Source organism: Hyaena hyaena, unplaced genomic scaffold (assembly GCF_003009895.1).
Source record: "Hyaena hyaena isolate Hyena2069 unplaced genomic scaffold, ASM300989v1 scaffold_474, whole genome shotgun sequence".
NCBI classification, from domain to species: domain Eukaryota; kingdom Metazoa; phylum Chordata; class Mammalia; order Carnivora; family Hyaenidae; genus Hyaena; species Hyaena hyaena.
In genome coordinates, this window is record NW_024081104.1 from 647,750 (window position 1) to 662,751 (window position 15,002).

At 66.0% G+C, this 15,002-nt stretch overlaps 1 protein-coding gene across 4 annotated transcripts in view; it reads right to left on the bottom strand.

Annotated features, from left to right (window-relative positions):
* Positions 1-15,002, bottom strand: part of LOC120246538 (plectin) — a 53,929-nt gene that overhangs the window by 27,019 nt on the left and 11,908 nt on the right. For 2 of the 4 annotated variants that reach the window (XM_039254128.1, XM_039254127.1), the window contains exon 1: positions 6,230-6,767. The exons of the other annotated variants lie outside the window; for them this stretch is intronic. In XM_039254128.1, the coding sequence (XP_039110059.1) occupies positions 6,230-6,767 (538 nt within the window). Of the gene's footprint in view, positions 1-6,229; positions 6,768-15,002 lie in introns of those variants that run through there. 4 annotated transcript variants of the gene reach the window in all.

The following is a 15,002-nucleotide window of genomic DNA, read 5'->3' on the forward strand; positions in this document are numbered from 1 at the left end:
CCTGGCAGAGGGCGCTCGGACACCTGCCTCACCTCCGGGGACTCTGCGCAGGCCCAGCCGCACCTCAGTCCCGGGCAGGGGCGTCTCCCAGGGCCTCTCCCCAGGACACCTGCCCTGCACCTGCCGGCTGTGCAGAGGCCTCCCTGCAGTGGGGACGCTCCTCTGCTGCTCGCGGCCCCAGCCTGGAGCCTCCCCAAACTCCTCCTCACACCCCTGCCCAGGACAGGGCTCCAGACTGTCGGGGTCACTGAACCCCGGCCCCACCCCAGGAAAGCAGGCAGGGTCTTCAAAGCAGGGTAAGAGGCGGAGGGGAGGGGTGCGGAATGGGGCGGGGCTCCCCGCTCCCACCGGGCGCTGTACTGGTGCCTGGCTCAGGGGCGGGAAGGGGAGGGCACAGGGAAATGCAGGGGTGGGAGGGAGGCGGCCCCTCACCCTGCCCCGCCCCCAGCCCCCACGCAGGGGCGGTGGCCAGAGACCGCCGCCCAGGCTCGGCCCAGATGGTAGCTGCCAAAGGCGCTTACCTTGCACGTCCTGCACCCGCCAGCGCCCCCTGCGCCAGTGCCACACAGCGGCCAGGGTAACGACGTGCCCCACGACCACCAGTGAGGGAAACAGGCTGCCCGAGGGCTCCATGGCTCTGGGGCTGCACTGCTGTGGGCAGAGCAGGCGGAGCCTCCCTTCCCTGCCTGGAAGCCGGTGGAGGGGGGCGCCCCGCCTGGGACCGCCCTGCCTGCAGGACCGCCCTAGCACTGTCTGCCTGGCGCCCCAGAGACGAGTGCCGTCCACAGCACCAACTGTGCACCCGCCTCCTCTCTCCCCCCTCCCTCCCGGCCACTCGCTCCCCACCCACCTCCCCGGCCGGCTCAGCTGTCCCTACGCACAGCTATCACGCTCAAGGTTAGCTGGAGCCTTAACCCCTGCTTGCCCACAGCCACACCCGCCGGGAGGAGGGGCCTACAGTGACGCACAGTGCCCCCCCCAGCACAGCCCCGGCAGCCTCTGCATGCCCCCCATCCCTCCCCAGGAGGGTGACTATGGTGTCCAAGCACCCCACTCTGCCTCCAAGGGTGCCCTCTGGTGACAGATGCCAGGCGCCCAGCGGGGGGGGGGGTAGGCATGCCAGCACCCCAGGCCCCCTCTGGTCCCCCAGGCTTGCAGCTGACCCAACCACCCTCAATGACAAGCACCCCTACAGAGCCCCAATGCCCCCAGGTGGGGCCGCGAACAGGGCTGAAGGCCTGGGTTGTGTGCAGGGGAGTGAGGTAGGAGCCTCTGCCGCCCTCAGGGCCCCCTGCTGGGCTCTCACAACGCTTTCAAAGGCTGCCCACCTACCCGGCACGATCTTCATTAGGGACGGCGGCGACGGGAGCCCACGGGGCAGACAGGGAGCGGGAGCAGGCTGTGGAGAGGGTCACAGACCCCTCTGAGGCGGCCGCGAGCCCCGCGGAGGTGGTGGCGGTGGGAGGAGGGCACGGCTGGCCGAGCCGCTGTCAGCAGCACTGCTTGTGTCCATGGGGGGAGGGGAGGGGTGGGCAGGGGGCCGGGCGGGGAGGGGGGGCGGGGGATATAAATATCTGAGCAGGGCAAGCAAGGCCCGTCATTTGTCCAGACTTAGAACATGACGTGGAGTGCTAGGGCACCGGGGCCCAGGCCTTCGCCGGAGTCCAGTGTGGCAGGGTGGCGCCACCCCGCACTCACCCCCCAGGCTCCTGCCCGTGATTCTAATAATAAGAAGCCACCTGGCGTCAGGATTGGCCTCGGAACAAGGCCTAACGCTGGCATTTGAAGCCTGGGGGGGCTCATGTTGCCTGGGAGGAGGTGCAGCCCCTGCCCCGCCAGACCCCTCCAGCCTCTCGGGGTGCAGGAAGTAGCGGGGTACACTTGGGGAAGGCGAGGAGACTCAGATCCCTTTCTTCCACAGGGCCCCACGCAAGTCACCCCACACAACACCTGGCCTGGGAGAGACAGGACAGCCTCCCCAAGGTCACACCCCAGCCAAATACCCAGGTGGCCCCAAACTAGGCTGGGCCACAGGAAGATGACCAGTTCCCCCGCTCCCCCCCCCACCCCGGCCTCCCACAGCACAGGGCCGTGCCTCCCTGCCCCGGGCTGCTCCTGATGCTGGCCTGGCCTTCCTCCAGAACCCTCAGCAGCCACCCGTGTGCAGACGCCTGGGGCCGGAGGCCCCCATCAGCAGGCATGCCCAAGCCACACCCTGGACGGACCCGGACCGCAGCGTGCAGGGACACAGGACACGGGGAGTTGCCGCCCTCCCCTCCCCCTCCCAGGTGCCCTCGAGCCCTGGCAGACAAAGCGTTAAGGCCCAGATAGAAGGATTTGTGTCCTATTTTGCAGCATTTCCTGTGTGTCGAGCACCATTCTATTTCAGTCCTCAGAGAACCCCCGCGATGGAAGTCCTGTGCTATCACTGCATCGCACCAACGAGGAAACTGAGGCACAGAAAAGTGAAGGGCTTGCCTTTGGTCACACAAGGCTGTGCCTTGAGCCCAGACAGTGTCTGGCACGTGTGGTCCACTCTGACCGCAGGGTACAGGCACTGTGGTCCATCTGGGGAGGACCAGGAGCTACGAGGAATGGGTGCTGGGCCCCCAAGCCTCCATACGTGGGACACTCCGCAGCCGGCAGAGGGAGGCCTCAGGAGAGCCCAGGAGCCACAGCCAGCGGGAGGGCCGGCCCCTCCAGGGCAGTGGACGGCCTCCCACCGCCCACCTGAGGCAGGGCGTTTCACTTCCAGATGCCTCCGCCCCACACCAGACGCACTCCCAGGCAGCTCTGAGAGGGGCACCGGCTCATCCCTGCACCTCTGAGCTCTGATGTCCCGGGCAAGGCCAGCAGCCCCCGAGCCCCGGCCACAGGCTGTCCCGGAGATCCCTGCCCAGCCCAGCTGGAGCCCACGTGCCCACAGCCCCCGCCCGGGCGCTGCCCTACCTTGGCCCAGCTGAATCAGCTCCTCCATGCTGTACCTGTCCATGGCGGCTGAGCGCGGGCCAAGCCACGGAGCCGGCAGGGAGGAAAGGCAGGGAGACAGGAAGGAGGGAAGGGTGGGAGGCAGAGGGAGGGCTCACTCAGGCCCCAGCCTCCCCACCCAGCTCTGGGAGCTGTGACTCCTCCTCACAGCCACCCCTTAGTCAGTGAGCGGAGCAGAGCCGAAGCCCAGTGGACCAACGGGTCCGACCAGCCCAGGTGGGACAGTGGGCGGGCCTGCCCGAAATCTCTGAGCCTCAGTGCAGCCCACAGGGCCCCCCCCCGAGTCTTGCCAGCTGACACCGCCTGGGCACCCCCCAGTACCCCTCCCAGCCTTCACAGGCCCCACGGCCCTGCCCTTCCCCAGCCTCCTCGACATTCTCCTTGTCCCAGGCCCCAAGGCCACCCAGCCCTCCTCCACGCACCCCACAACCAGCTGAGTCCCAATCGCCCCCCCAACCTAGGCAAGTGCCACATCTGTGTCCCTGCCTCTCCATCCCACCGAGCCCGGCAGGACCCAGGGAAAGGCCAATCCCACCCTGCCACAACCTTGTTTTCAGAACCCGCTGGAGCTCTACAGGTACCGCAGCAAGCGTGCACAGGCACGGACACAAAGCCAGCGGCAGCTGCGAAAACCCGTCCCACCACGTGGCGCTACACAGCCATGAAAAGAGCAAGTCAGTGGCGTCTCCCTCTGGGACAGGAGGGCCACGCAGGGAAGTCGGGGTGCGCTGGGGGAGGGGGGCGGCAGCAACGTGCTCAAAGGCCGCTCGCCTGCGCTGTCGGAAAGCTCCGGAGCTGGGCTGGGCTGAGCGTTCAGGCGGTGCCTTCTCCCTGCGAGCACCTCAGCTCAGGCAGAACGTGGACTGGGCCCAGCATTACTGTTTGAAATGTAAATGAACCTCACATACCAAGCCCCCCCCACGCTCCCACTCTGCACCACACAGGGGAAGCTCCAACTCCTGCCTCCCCGAGTCCCTGTCCCCCGCCCCGACCCCCCCACCCTCGCTGGGGCTCCTTCCAGGGCTGCTCCAGGTGGAGCCTGCGCAGTCCGGCTCCGCTCAGGGCACCTCTTTAGAGGGAGCCTTCCCAACTGCGCCTCCAGCTACCTCCCCCTTGCTCGTTCCTCATCCAATCCATCCCCAGATGTCGGGGCCCCCCCGCCGGCTGGGGGCTTGGTCTGGGTCTGGCCGATGTGCAGCTAAACAAGAAGTGGATGCCCTGCCATGAGGAGGCCCCCAGGTGGGGACGGAGGTGCAGCAGGCACACCTGACCACCCACAACACCCACGGCTCCTTGGCCAAGGCTGGACAGGCAGAGGCGGCCATTCTGGTGGGTGAAGGGGGCCCCATGCGCTCCTGCCCTCCCCTCCTATCAGCTGCCCAGGGAGGACACAGCCGGCGAGGAAGCGGTCCGAGTGTTCATTATCTTAGACTTGGCGATTCTAGGTGCAGCCTGAGCGTGGAGCCGTCACAACCCCACTGACGAGGCTGTGCCCACACCACGGCCGGCACGCAGCATGCCCGAGGTGCCCCTGGCCTAGGGTGGCCCTCAGGTCCTGTGCTCGGCCCTTGGGGAGCCCACACCCGCAGGCCTGACTCAGCCTGGAGCTGGAGTTCATTTCCTGTTGGAAACTCTGAGCTGCCGCCTGTGGCTGCGGCCGGGAGGGAACACTGAGTCACCTCCACCAGGGCTGGGGGTGCCCTCCTCTCCGCCCGCTGCAGCCACACCCAGTCCCCCAGCCTGGCCCTGCTACCATCTGCCCGCCCAGCCTGGCCACAGGCGAGGAAGGAAGGGGAGAGAAGGAAGGAACTCGCACTCAACATACCCACAACCCAAAAGAGGGAGAGTGCAGGGGCTCCGCGGCGAGGGCGGGAGGACCCCTGGGCTGGGGCTCGGCCACTGAAGGCCAGTCGGTGCTGACCACGCGCCCAGCCAAGCACTCATCTCCTTGTGGGGAACACTGTCACCCCACCAACAGGAGTTTGGAAAGGTCTTGCAACTTGTCCGAAGGCCACCCCACGGGGAGAGCCCAGAGACCAGCCCTGTACCCCGCAACCTCACTGATCCTCCCAGATGGGCTCCCAGGGCACAGCCCTAGCGGGTCCACCCCACCCCACACCAGACCTGGGTCCCGTTTGGCACCTTAGACTTGCACCCGGGTCCCTTGACCCCCATGCACCTGGCAAGCTCTTGCCCACCCCACTAGCCTCAGGCCAGGCCCCTTTCCCAGCCCCTTCGACACCGTGTTCCTCCTGGGGTGAGAAGACACAAAGAAGGCAGAGCCGCGCCTGCCTTCTGCCGGGGCACCAGGGCCACCCCAGATCAGCACCAAGGCCAGTGAGCTCCGAAAGTACATGTGTGAGCCTCACACTCCAAGGGACACCAGTCATCTGCCTACCTGGGTCCTGCCAACACAGGCGCTTAGGGATAGAGGATGCCCCAGAGGAAGGACGCCACAGGGTCACTTGGCAACCCCTGGGGCCGTAGGACCCGTTCCATCCTCTGTGACCCAGCTTCCATCAGAAAGGATCTGCCTGGACTTGGGGCCAGGCCCGGTGCCCACCACACCCTGACCGCCGGTTCGCCCTCTGCTCCTCTCCCCCAACCCAGGGCTGTCCCATCACTGACCCCAAGCTGGCCAGCCTCCAGTCACAGGACCAAAGCACGAGACCATACGGGCCACAAAACCATGGGGGCAGATGTCACCCCCACCGGACAGACTTAAGGCGCAGAAAGGTCAGGCAGTTCACCTGGGCCACACCGCTGGAGAGTGGTACCCTCCCTCCCCGTTCTGTCTCCCTCTACACACTACCACCTCGTGCAGAGAGGGCCTCGGGGCACACAGGCCATAGGGACATACAAGCAAGCGGGGCGCAGGCCAAGGGCAGTGCTGGGGGGAGCAGCTAGCTCGTGTGGGGCAGGGCTGTGCTAACAGCTGGTCCTGCCAGTCCAGGCCCTGTGAGCCCCACCCCTAGCCCGCAGGGGAGCCTGGGGCTGGGCTGGCAGTGGCCCATGGGCTCCTCCTTGGCCTACCCACCCCAAGGTCCTCAAGCCGGGAGGAGGAGCCACGTGAGTTCACTACCGGAGCGCCTGCACCCTCACCCTTGGGCAGACAGAGCACCACCTGCTGGCGTGAGCGAAGGTCCCCCACGTGCACTGCCATCCCCAGCCCACCAGGCCTGCGCCCAGGCACCACCTTCCCATCCCCGTCCCCCAGGGCTGGGGGCAGGACGCAGCTGACCTGTGGCTGGGGCAGGCTCCGGGCCAGGCCTCGCCAGGCTCCCCTGGGCAGTGGCGGGCACCACAGGGGGCTCAGGTGCCCCCTCCTCAGGCTCCTTCCGACGGTAGACCCGCCGCTCCTCACGGGCAGGGTCCTCAGCCGGCAGCGGCCCCCACTTTGGCGGGCAGCCCAGGGGCCCCTGCACAGACTGCACATGGGGGGCGCGGCGCGCAGGCATCACCATGGCGACAGGCCGGCGCACGCGCTGCAGAGAGGCGGGCACGATCTCCGGCGGCAGGTGCAGGTACTGGCGCAGGTGGGCGATGCCCTCGTTGGTGAGGTACCAGTAAAAGTGGCGCCAGGCAAAGGTCTCCCGCACCAGGCCCCGGGCCCTCAGCGAGGCCATGGCGCGCATGACCTGCAGGTTGGTGACGCCAGGGACGTGAGGGTGCAGGCTGCGGGGCCTCCGATCCTTCTTTGCCACCATCACGCCCTCACGGAAGAGCACCTCATAGATGGCCCGCAGCTGGTCCAGCGGCATGAGCATACCCGCCACCATGGCTGCCAGAGCCCGAGCGGCGAGGGCGACGGGCGGGGCACAGGGAGGAGGCCCACAAGGCACCTCAGGCGAGGCGGAGGCTGGCAGGCGGGCTGGGCTCGAGGGCACGGGCTCCGCGGCTTGTGGCTGTCGAGCCTGGCTCCCTAGCTCAGTCGCTGAGATCCCGGCCGGCACTGCCGCCTGCCCACCGCCTGCGAGAGCCTCCTGCCGGCCCGCCCTCCCTGCGGGACGCCCAGGCCGGCCCCCTCTGACTCAGCAAGCATGGGCGGCCCCTCCCACCCACAGCCACCGGGGCCCCTCACAGAGTGGGGGGCCCCTTGCAGAGTAGGGGGCCCCTCGCAGAGTGGGGGACACCTTGCCGTGGCAGCCGCCCGGGCAGCCCCCCCTTCCCAGGCCCCACAGCTCCCACGTCAGAAATTACGTCACTTTCTAAACACTTCCTTCAAGGGTTCTGAGACTAAGGGAGGGGGAATCTACAACGGGGGCAGCAGGGAGAAGGGGAGACGGGACAGGGCTCCTCAGGCTGGGGACCCCACTCAGGGATTCACCAGGATCTGAAAGTGGGTGCTGGGCTGTCTGGGCCTGATGGGGCATTTGAGGTCTGAGGGGAAAGCTGGGGTCTTGGGGGGCAGAGGTCGGAGGGGGGACCGCAGTGGCAGCTGCCATGGCACGTGGACAGGCGGGCTTTGGACGCCACTGGCTGCTGTCCATCACACAAGCAAAGGGACAGAGCCCCCACCTCCAAATGCCAGGCCCAAGACTGTGGCCACCCTATTTAACACTTCCCATGCCAAGCCAGATCAAGGGGAACCCCAAAACATTCTGAGCAGGGCCTCTATCCACCCCAAGCCCCAGGCTGGCTGCTGGAACCCAGAAACTCTCAGCTGCCACAGGAAATCAAACCCCTGCCAGGCAGGCGTGGTGCCCCTACTGCCACACAGACACCCTGCCCTAGGTGGCCTGAGTGCCCGTGGACTAGCTGGGCAGATGCAGGGGGAGCAGCACCTCACCAGAAGACGATCAGGGGCCCAAGTCAAAGGAAGACCCACGGCAGGGTCCAGGAGCTGCCCGGGAGGCCCCGCAGCCGGATCTTGCCACACCCATCAGCCACTTCCAGCTCCCACAGCTGAGGACCCAGCCTGGATGTCCCGCCCCTCCCCCATTCCAGCCGGACCGCACTCCTGCCGCAGGGCCGCCCGACCCGCACCCGCCAGGCTCTCCCCTTCCCCCCAGCCGACACACCCATTCCCACCAAGCGCAGCTAACCCGGGAACTGATTATAAATAGAGCCAACAGGGCGGGGGTGGGGGATCCCGAGGTGGGAGGCGCCCCCGGGCAGGCGGCCAACTGGCAACCGGCAGGGGCGGGTTTATGGGGCGGTTGCCATGGCACCGCAGAGCCAGGTCCAAACAGCGCCCCCAGCACACACACACTCTCATGCACACATATACACTCACACGTACATGCATACACACACTCCTTAGACACACGCACGCGCGCCCAGTCCTGGCGGATGCGGCGACGGAACGTGAAGACGCGGCCGACTGTCCGGCCGGCACTGCCCCGCCTGCCCGCTCCCTGCGGCGCCCGCGCGCCCTCCGCCCGCCTCGCCAGCGCCCTGCAGCCGGAAGCCGGCCGGCCCGCACGGCCACGCGCCCCGGGGGACGCACAGCCAGCGCGGGAGTGGACTCGGGCCACGCCCTCCAGCCCAGAGGCGCCTGCGGGACCTCGCGGCCACCCGGGCTGTGGCTTCGAGAACCGGCAGCAGCTGCGGTTCAGGACAGCAGCCCCCCAGCGCTCCGGCCCAACCCCGTGTCCGAAGAGCTCGCCCATTCTGCTGACCCGCCCCTCGGCCCTCCCCTGCCCCCCCCCCGCCGTAGCCCCGGGCTCGCCTCCTGCTCTCCCCCCATGCCATCTTCCTGGTTTGGTTTCCCGACCTACTCCCCCCAAGCCCCCCAAGCCGCTCCCCAAACCAGCCCATGCCCCTCTCCCAAAATTATTCCAGACCACCCCCAAGGCCTCCTCCGACCCCGGCCTGCAAGAGGCGCCCGCCACGTGGGGCTCCGCAGGGAGGGGCGGGGCATCGCAGGGAATCCCCTTCCCGGCCGCGGCCGGGCGCCCTCGGCGGCTGAGGGGGGAGCAGGCAGGAGCCGGAGCAGGATGTTCCCGGCAGCTTCGGCTGCTGCCCCACACCGCCCTCCCGTCCGTCTCCGCGCTGGGTGGGGGCGCCCCCCGCGAGGTCCCGGGCTGGGAGGGTGCCCGTTTCTGCCCCGCCCCCACCCTGCAGAACCGCAGGCGCCGGGAGGGCCAGGGCGGGTAGGCAGGGCGGCCTCCTCCCCCCGCACTCCGGGGCCCTCCAGGTTTCCAGGGCAACCAGTCGGAGTCCTCCGGCAGCCCCCACCTCCCCCCCCCCACGGAACAAAGAGCCGCAGTGTGGACTTGCCCGGGGCCAGCCCGCCTGGCGCCTCCCCGCAGTGATACCCACTGCCTTGGCCTGTCCCCTCGGACGCTGGCCTTGCAGGGCGGCAGCGGGGCGGGGGCTCCGCAGAGTCCGGGAGGAGAAGGGGCGGACCCGCAGCAAAGCCGGCTCTCGCCTCCGGCCCGCCCCGGCCGCTGCAGCAGCGCGCCCCGCCCCCCGGCGCTCGCTTCGGGGCCGCAAGGCGGCCGCAGGGGTAGCCCCCAGCCGGACCCGGCGGACCCCGGCCAGCTGGAGCCCTGGTGGTGCACGGGCCTGGGGTCTCCTGCGGTTCCCGCTCCCCGTCCGCAAGGCCACCCCGGGAGCCGCAGACCTCGACCGCGGTCCTGCGCGGGGCTGCACGCAGCTAGAGGTCACTGCCTGGTCCTCGCCCCCTGGCTCGGGCCCCGGCCCGCACCTTTCAGGGAGCTGATCTCCTGCTGGATGGCTCTCGAGGGGTCCATGTCTCCGCCGGGACTGAGGGCGGCGCGGCTGCCGCCACGCAGAGCCCGGCCCCGCAATGCACTGCCCGGGCCAGAGCCGCAGCCTGGGGGAGGAGCCCAGGGGCCCGGGGCGGGGCTTGCCAGCCCGGGGCGGGGCTTCGGCTGATCAATGCGCTTGGCACCACCGCCCTGGCGCGAGCTCCGACGGCGCACCGCCCCCGCCTCCAGCCCCCGCCACTTGCGGCCGGACCCTGCTAACTCCAGCCACACTGCCGGGCCAGGGCCGGATCTAGGGGCCCACCCCCGCCCACCGCACAGCCCCGCACGGCGCCCTCAGGCTCGACTGACTCCTTGCAGGAGATGCCCACAGGTCTGGGCCACCCCCAAGCTCCACGGCCAGCACCCTGGCTGCAGACGTAGGCGGATCCCACCAGGGCAGGGGCTGGAGGCCTACCCGCAGCGGTGCCCCGGGTCCCTGGATCGCCGGTTCATCACCACTCTTCGCGCCCCAGCAGCCTGCTCTGCCCACCCTCGCCCCTCTCCCCTGCAGCCCAAGCCCCCTCCCCCACCCCCATGCTCCTCCAGGCCACCTCACCCGGTCCTAGGACTCAGGATGCTCTCTCCACTCTGACTGCTACGATTTCACGTCCAGCAGGACTCCACACTGCACCCCAGCCTCCATCTCTCCCACTCAGCAGACCCCAGTCTGGCTTGTCCTGGGACGCTGTGTTCCCCCAGCTCCGGGTGCACCTTACCCACCACCCACGGTGCAGGCCAGCCCCCTGGGTCCTGGGGCCCAGCTGCCACCACCAGTCCAGGGCCCTGCACGGCTCCTCCCGGATCCCCCGACCCGACCCCTATCGCTGAGTGGGTCAGTAGACTGTCACTGCTGGCCTCCGGGGCGGAATGTCGGCATTGGCAGGGGCGGGGCAAGGGTGGAGTCTATCTCGTTGTACCTCAGGAAGCCATAAAGCAGGAGCCGTGCTCACACCTAAGGTGTCAGCCCCAGGTCTGCACCCTGCCTTTCCACCCTGGTCGTGTACTGGGCTGCAAGAGACAGAGACAATCTCCACAAGATGTGGCCAGCCTGCCTCAGTCTCCTTCCAGGCCAGGCCGCCACCTCTAAGCAGCCACCCTTATTGCCCACAGGCCCACTCGTCAGGTCAACCAGAGGAGTGTCTGAGGCCCTTCACTAGTCGCTCACATGGGGCTGCCCACCTGGAAGTGGCCACTGCAGCCCCCGGCGCCACGTTCAAACAGGGGGCTCCCAGGAAAGTGGTGGCAGCTGGGAAGTCCAGTGAAGAGGTGTTCTCAGCCTGCCGCTGCCAACTCTGCCCCAAACAGCAGCCGCAGTGAGCCTCGGAGGTTGGGAACAGCCACGCGGACCCTACAAAGGCTCCTTCTCAGAACAGGCTTCCCAAAGGAAGGGGCAGTGACGCCGGACCAAAGGCCAGGCTGCAGCTAGCAAGCACAGGAAGACCGACGGCACGTGCAAAGGCCCAGAGAAGGGGAGAAGGGTCTAGCCAACCCCAAAGACTGGAGACGGAGCAGCAAGGAGAAGGGGGCTGGAAACAGCTGTCGGGGGGTTCACCAATCCAGGGAGGTCCCTCTAACTACCTTGGACAGGGGCCTGGGGCGACGGATACGGACAGGGAGGAGGAGGTGGCGCAGGTTCTCCAGATGCAGCAGGAGAGAAGTGAAGGCTCCGGCCCGCCTAGGGCCTCAGCTTCTACTGGCCTCATCTCCAGGCCCTCAAGAGGACAGACGGTCTGACCAGCAGCACAGCTCTCTCAGGCCCAAGTAGGGCCCTAGCCGGTCACCTGGGCCAGGGACTCTCACCGTGGGCGAGGCCAAACCCTCTTGAAGCTTTCCGCAGAGTCCAGGAGGCAGCTCACACCCTCGGACCCCTGGGCCCTGACACCACAGCCAGGTTCTCCCTTCCTCCCACCCCCTCCAGCCGGGACAGAGCCCTCCTCACAAGTCCCAGGGGACGCTGACAGCTTGGGCCATGGGCCAGGGTCAAGGAAGGACCCCTGCCCCTGCCCCCACACAAGTCCCACTGCCTCCAAGACCCTACCTGCCCTCAACGTTGTGCTCCTCCCTACGGCTCCCCGGTTTCGAGCCTGCCCCCCGCCCCCAGCAGCCCGCCCTGCTGGGGCCACAGCAGGTGACCCAGGCGGTCCCACACAGGGGCCCCACGTGGACAGCCGTGCCAGCAGACACCTTCCACTCAGGGTCCCCAACAGTCACCCAGCGAAGGCCTGACCCAGTGAAACCCCACAGACTGTGCCCTGAAGTGTGAGCACGGGGGCCATCTCGCCCCAGAGCCGTGTCTACACCTCAGGAAGCCGCCGGCCAGGCAGGAGCCAACTGTCCGCCAGGGGGGCCGCCCCTCGCGGATGATGACAGCAAGAAGCCGGCCAGGCCAGCCGCTCTGGGAGGCTCTGGGGGGGAGGTTGAGGCCCACCGCAGCAGCGGGCTGGGTGCCGGCCAGGGCTCTCGGACACCCTGGCGAAGGCTCTCACCTTGGGCCCGGTCCAGCTGTCTCTGTGCAGCCCCATTCAAGAGCAGCATGGTTACCAGGCACCTGCCAGAGACTTGGCTGCGGGACGCGGGCTCCCACCCCCACGCCCCCTGCTCCATCATTCTGCCCCTAAGTATCTTTCAATCCCATCGTCGCTCCCGCCCCCCGCCGCCTCCACCACCGTGCTGGGCCTGGCCGCTGCCTTTCTCACCCCCCGGGGCCCCACGGTCCCACTTCAGGACTCTGCCACAGACCACTTGTGCACACAGGCCAGGTCCCTCCACAGCCCTGCTTTCTGCCCCCCACCCCTGCCTGCGAGCACTGTGGTGGACCCCCCTCCAGGCCGGCAGGGACACGTGCGCTCCAACACAGAGACGCCCGTCCGGGGGGCCGGGGCGGCTGTCTCACATCGCCATACCCCAGGCCTGGACACGCGGGCCTCACCGCCAGGGAGTCCAAGGCACGGACTCTCCTGGTGCCGGGATGAGGCACTCCCAGAGCCTCGATTAATATAGTTTTGCCTCAGTAATAGGTTAAAGGGGAAAACCTGTATATTGATCTCGAAAATGCTGACAACTCCTTTGCTAAAACCCAGACGCAGTCCTGATGTTTAGAAAGTGGCCCAGTACCCTAGGGACAGCGACACGTGAGCCTGGACACGCTCGCCGTGCTCGGTGAGGACGGAGGGCCTGCAGGCAGCAAGCCCGTGCTCCTTCAGGCTGCGAGGCCCTCGGGGTCACGGCGAGAGACACCCCTGAACCCACGCCCAGGTTGCGCAGGCAGGCAAGCCTCCGGCGGGGCCTCCGGCTTCAGCTACATCTCTAAGAGACCCAAGAGAGTAGGGGCCCTTGGCCGGCTCAGTCGGTTAAGCGTCCGACTTCAGCTCAGGTCATGATCTCGCAGTTCATGGGCTTGAGCCCCGCGTCAGGCTCTGTGCTGACAGCTCAGAGCCCGGAGCCCACTCGGATTCTGTGTCTCCCTCTCTCTTTGTCCCTGCCCTGTTCACACTCTGTCTCTGAGAAGTAAATAAAAAACATTTAAAAAATTTTTTTAAGAAAAATGTAATGGGAAAACCGTATTCATTAGCAATGCTAGATACAAACTGCTCTAGAACTTGAGTACGGAAAGCCCCCCACCCCTCCACGCATAAGGAAAGACCGGGCCCCATGAAGGGGGGACTCATGCTCGCCCAACATCGCAGAGCCGATGCCCCCCCCAGTGAACCCATGCGTTCACGTTAGCTCCGGCTCCCATCAGCCCTCCCGCTGCAACTACCACCTCACCCCTCGCTCACGGGACCCACAGGTTGGCAGGGCTCCGCTGTCTCCGCTTAAAGCGGCTGCCGGGCAGGGGTGACCGAGCGTCCCCCAGGGCAGAGCAGACACAAGTGCTGGACCCGGCAAACATCTCAGAAACTCCTTAAATACGGTGTTAGAACAGAAAACGCCCACCTGCCCCCGACCCGGCGAGCGAGCGTGTGAGAAGCCTCCCTAGCCTGTCCCCTCCCTCCCTCCCGCCCGTGCGACCGGAGTCACTTGCTGGCTCCCTTTTCTTCCTCTGTAATTTCTTTGTGGAAGGTCAAGCACATACAAACACGATTCTTGGTTTTCCTCCTTTTAGCCCAAAAAGTGACCCCTCCCATGTCCAGGCTGACCCTTGATTTTCCATCAGCCCCCCCAACCCCAGGGCCCCTCAGGAGCACGGCTCGCGGGGCTCCATCGGATCGGATGGGACCTGCGCTGTCCCTGGCCTGGCTCCCACAGCTTCACCAGTACGACCCAGAAATCCAAGTTTTTGGATCTTTGCCAATCTGATAGGTAAAAACTGGTATCTTGGTGCAGATAAGGCTTACGTTTTACACAGTACTGATCCAGAAACCCTAGTTCAAGGCAATGCCATAGATACACCCAACAACCTGCTCCAAAGCCACTGCTTGCAGCAAAACACAAAAAATTAAAACAATTACAAAACCAAAACTAACCCGAATGTTCTATGAGGGGGCATTGGTTTAAATAGGATGTGGTTACCGTACAAAGGAATGTTACATGACGGGATATTGTATTATCAATAGACGTTACAGAAAGATGTCCCTGCCATGACATCAACTAAAAAAGAAGCTACACGTGTGTCTAAAATAATCTATGGTATCAAATTATAAAATTATAAATATACTAAATCGTACTACAAAATGCAGTGCATTTTTTTTTAAACAAGCACAAACCAAAGAGATGTGAAAGTTTTACAATACATCAGCCGACACTGGAGGGGCATTTCGGGGAGGGTTGGAATGGGGGCTCTGAAAAAGATCTATTCATGTCAGAATCCCCGGCGCCTACAACCATGGCCTTACTTGGAAACCGGGTCTTTGCAGATGTTACTAAGCAAAGGGCCTCAAGATGCGACGATCATGGACCACGTGGACAGGCCCTAAGTCCTTATGAGACACAGAAAAGAAGAGACGCGCAGAGGAAAAGCCACACAAACCCGGCAATGCCAACAGCCACCAGAAGCTGGGAGAGGTGAGGAAGGCCTTCTCCAGGGCCTCCCAAGGAAGTATGGCCCACACGATGACTTTGGACTTCTGACCTCCAGAACGGAGTCGATACGTTTCTGGTTTTTAGACCCCGTGTTTGCGGCACTTTGCTTCGGCAGACGCAGGAGGCTGCCCAGGGTTTCGTTACGGGGCGCAGGTGAGCAATACCTACGGGCGGACGAGGCTTCAGAACCGGGCAGTGGACCGAGGAGTGTGCAGGGAAAACCCAGATGCTGGAGGTGATGCCGAGGCGGGGGGGGGGGGGACCCAGCAGGAAGAA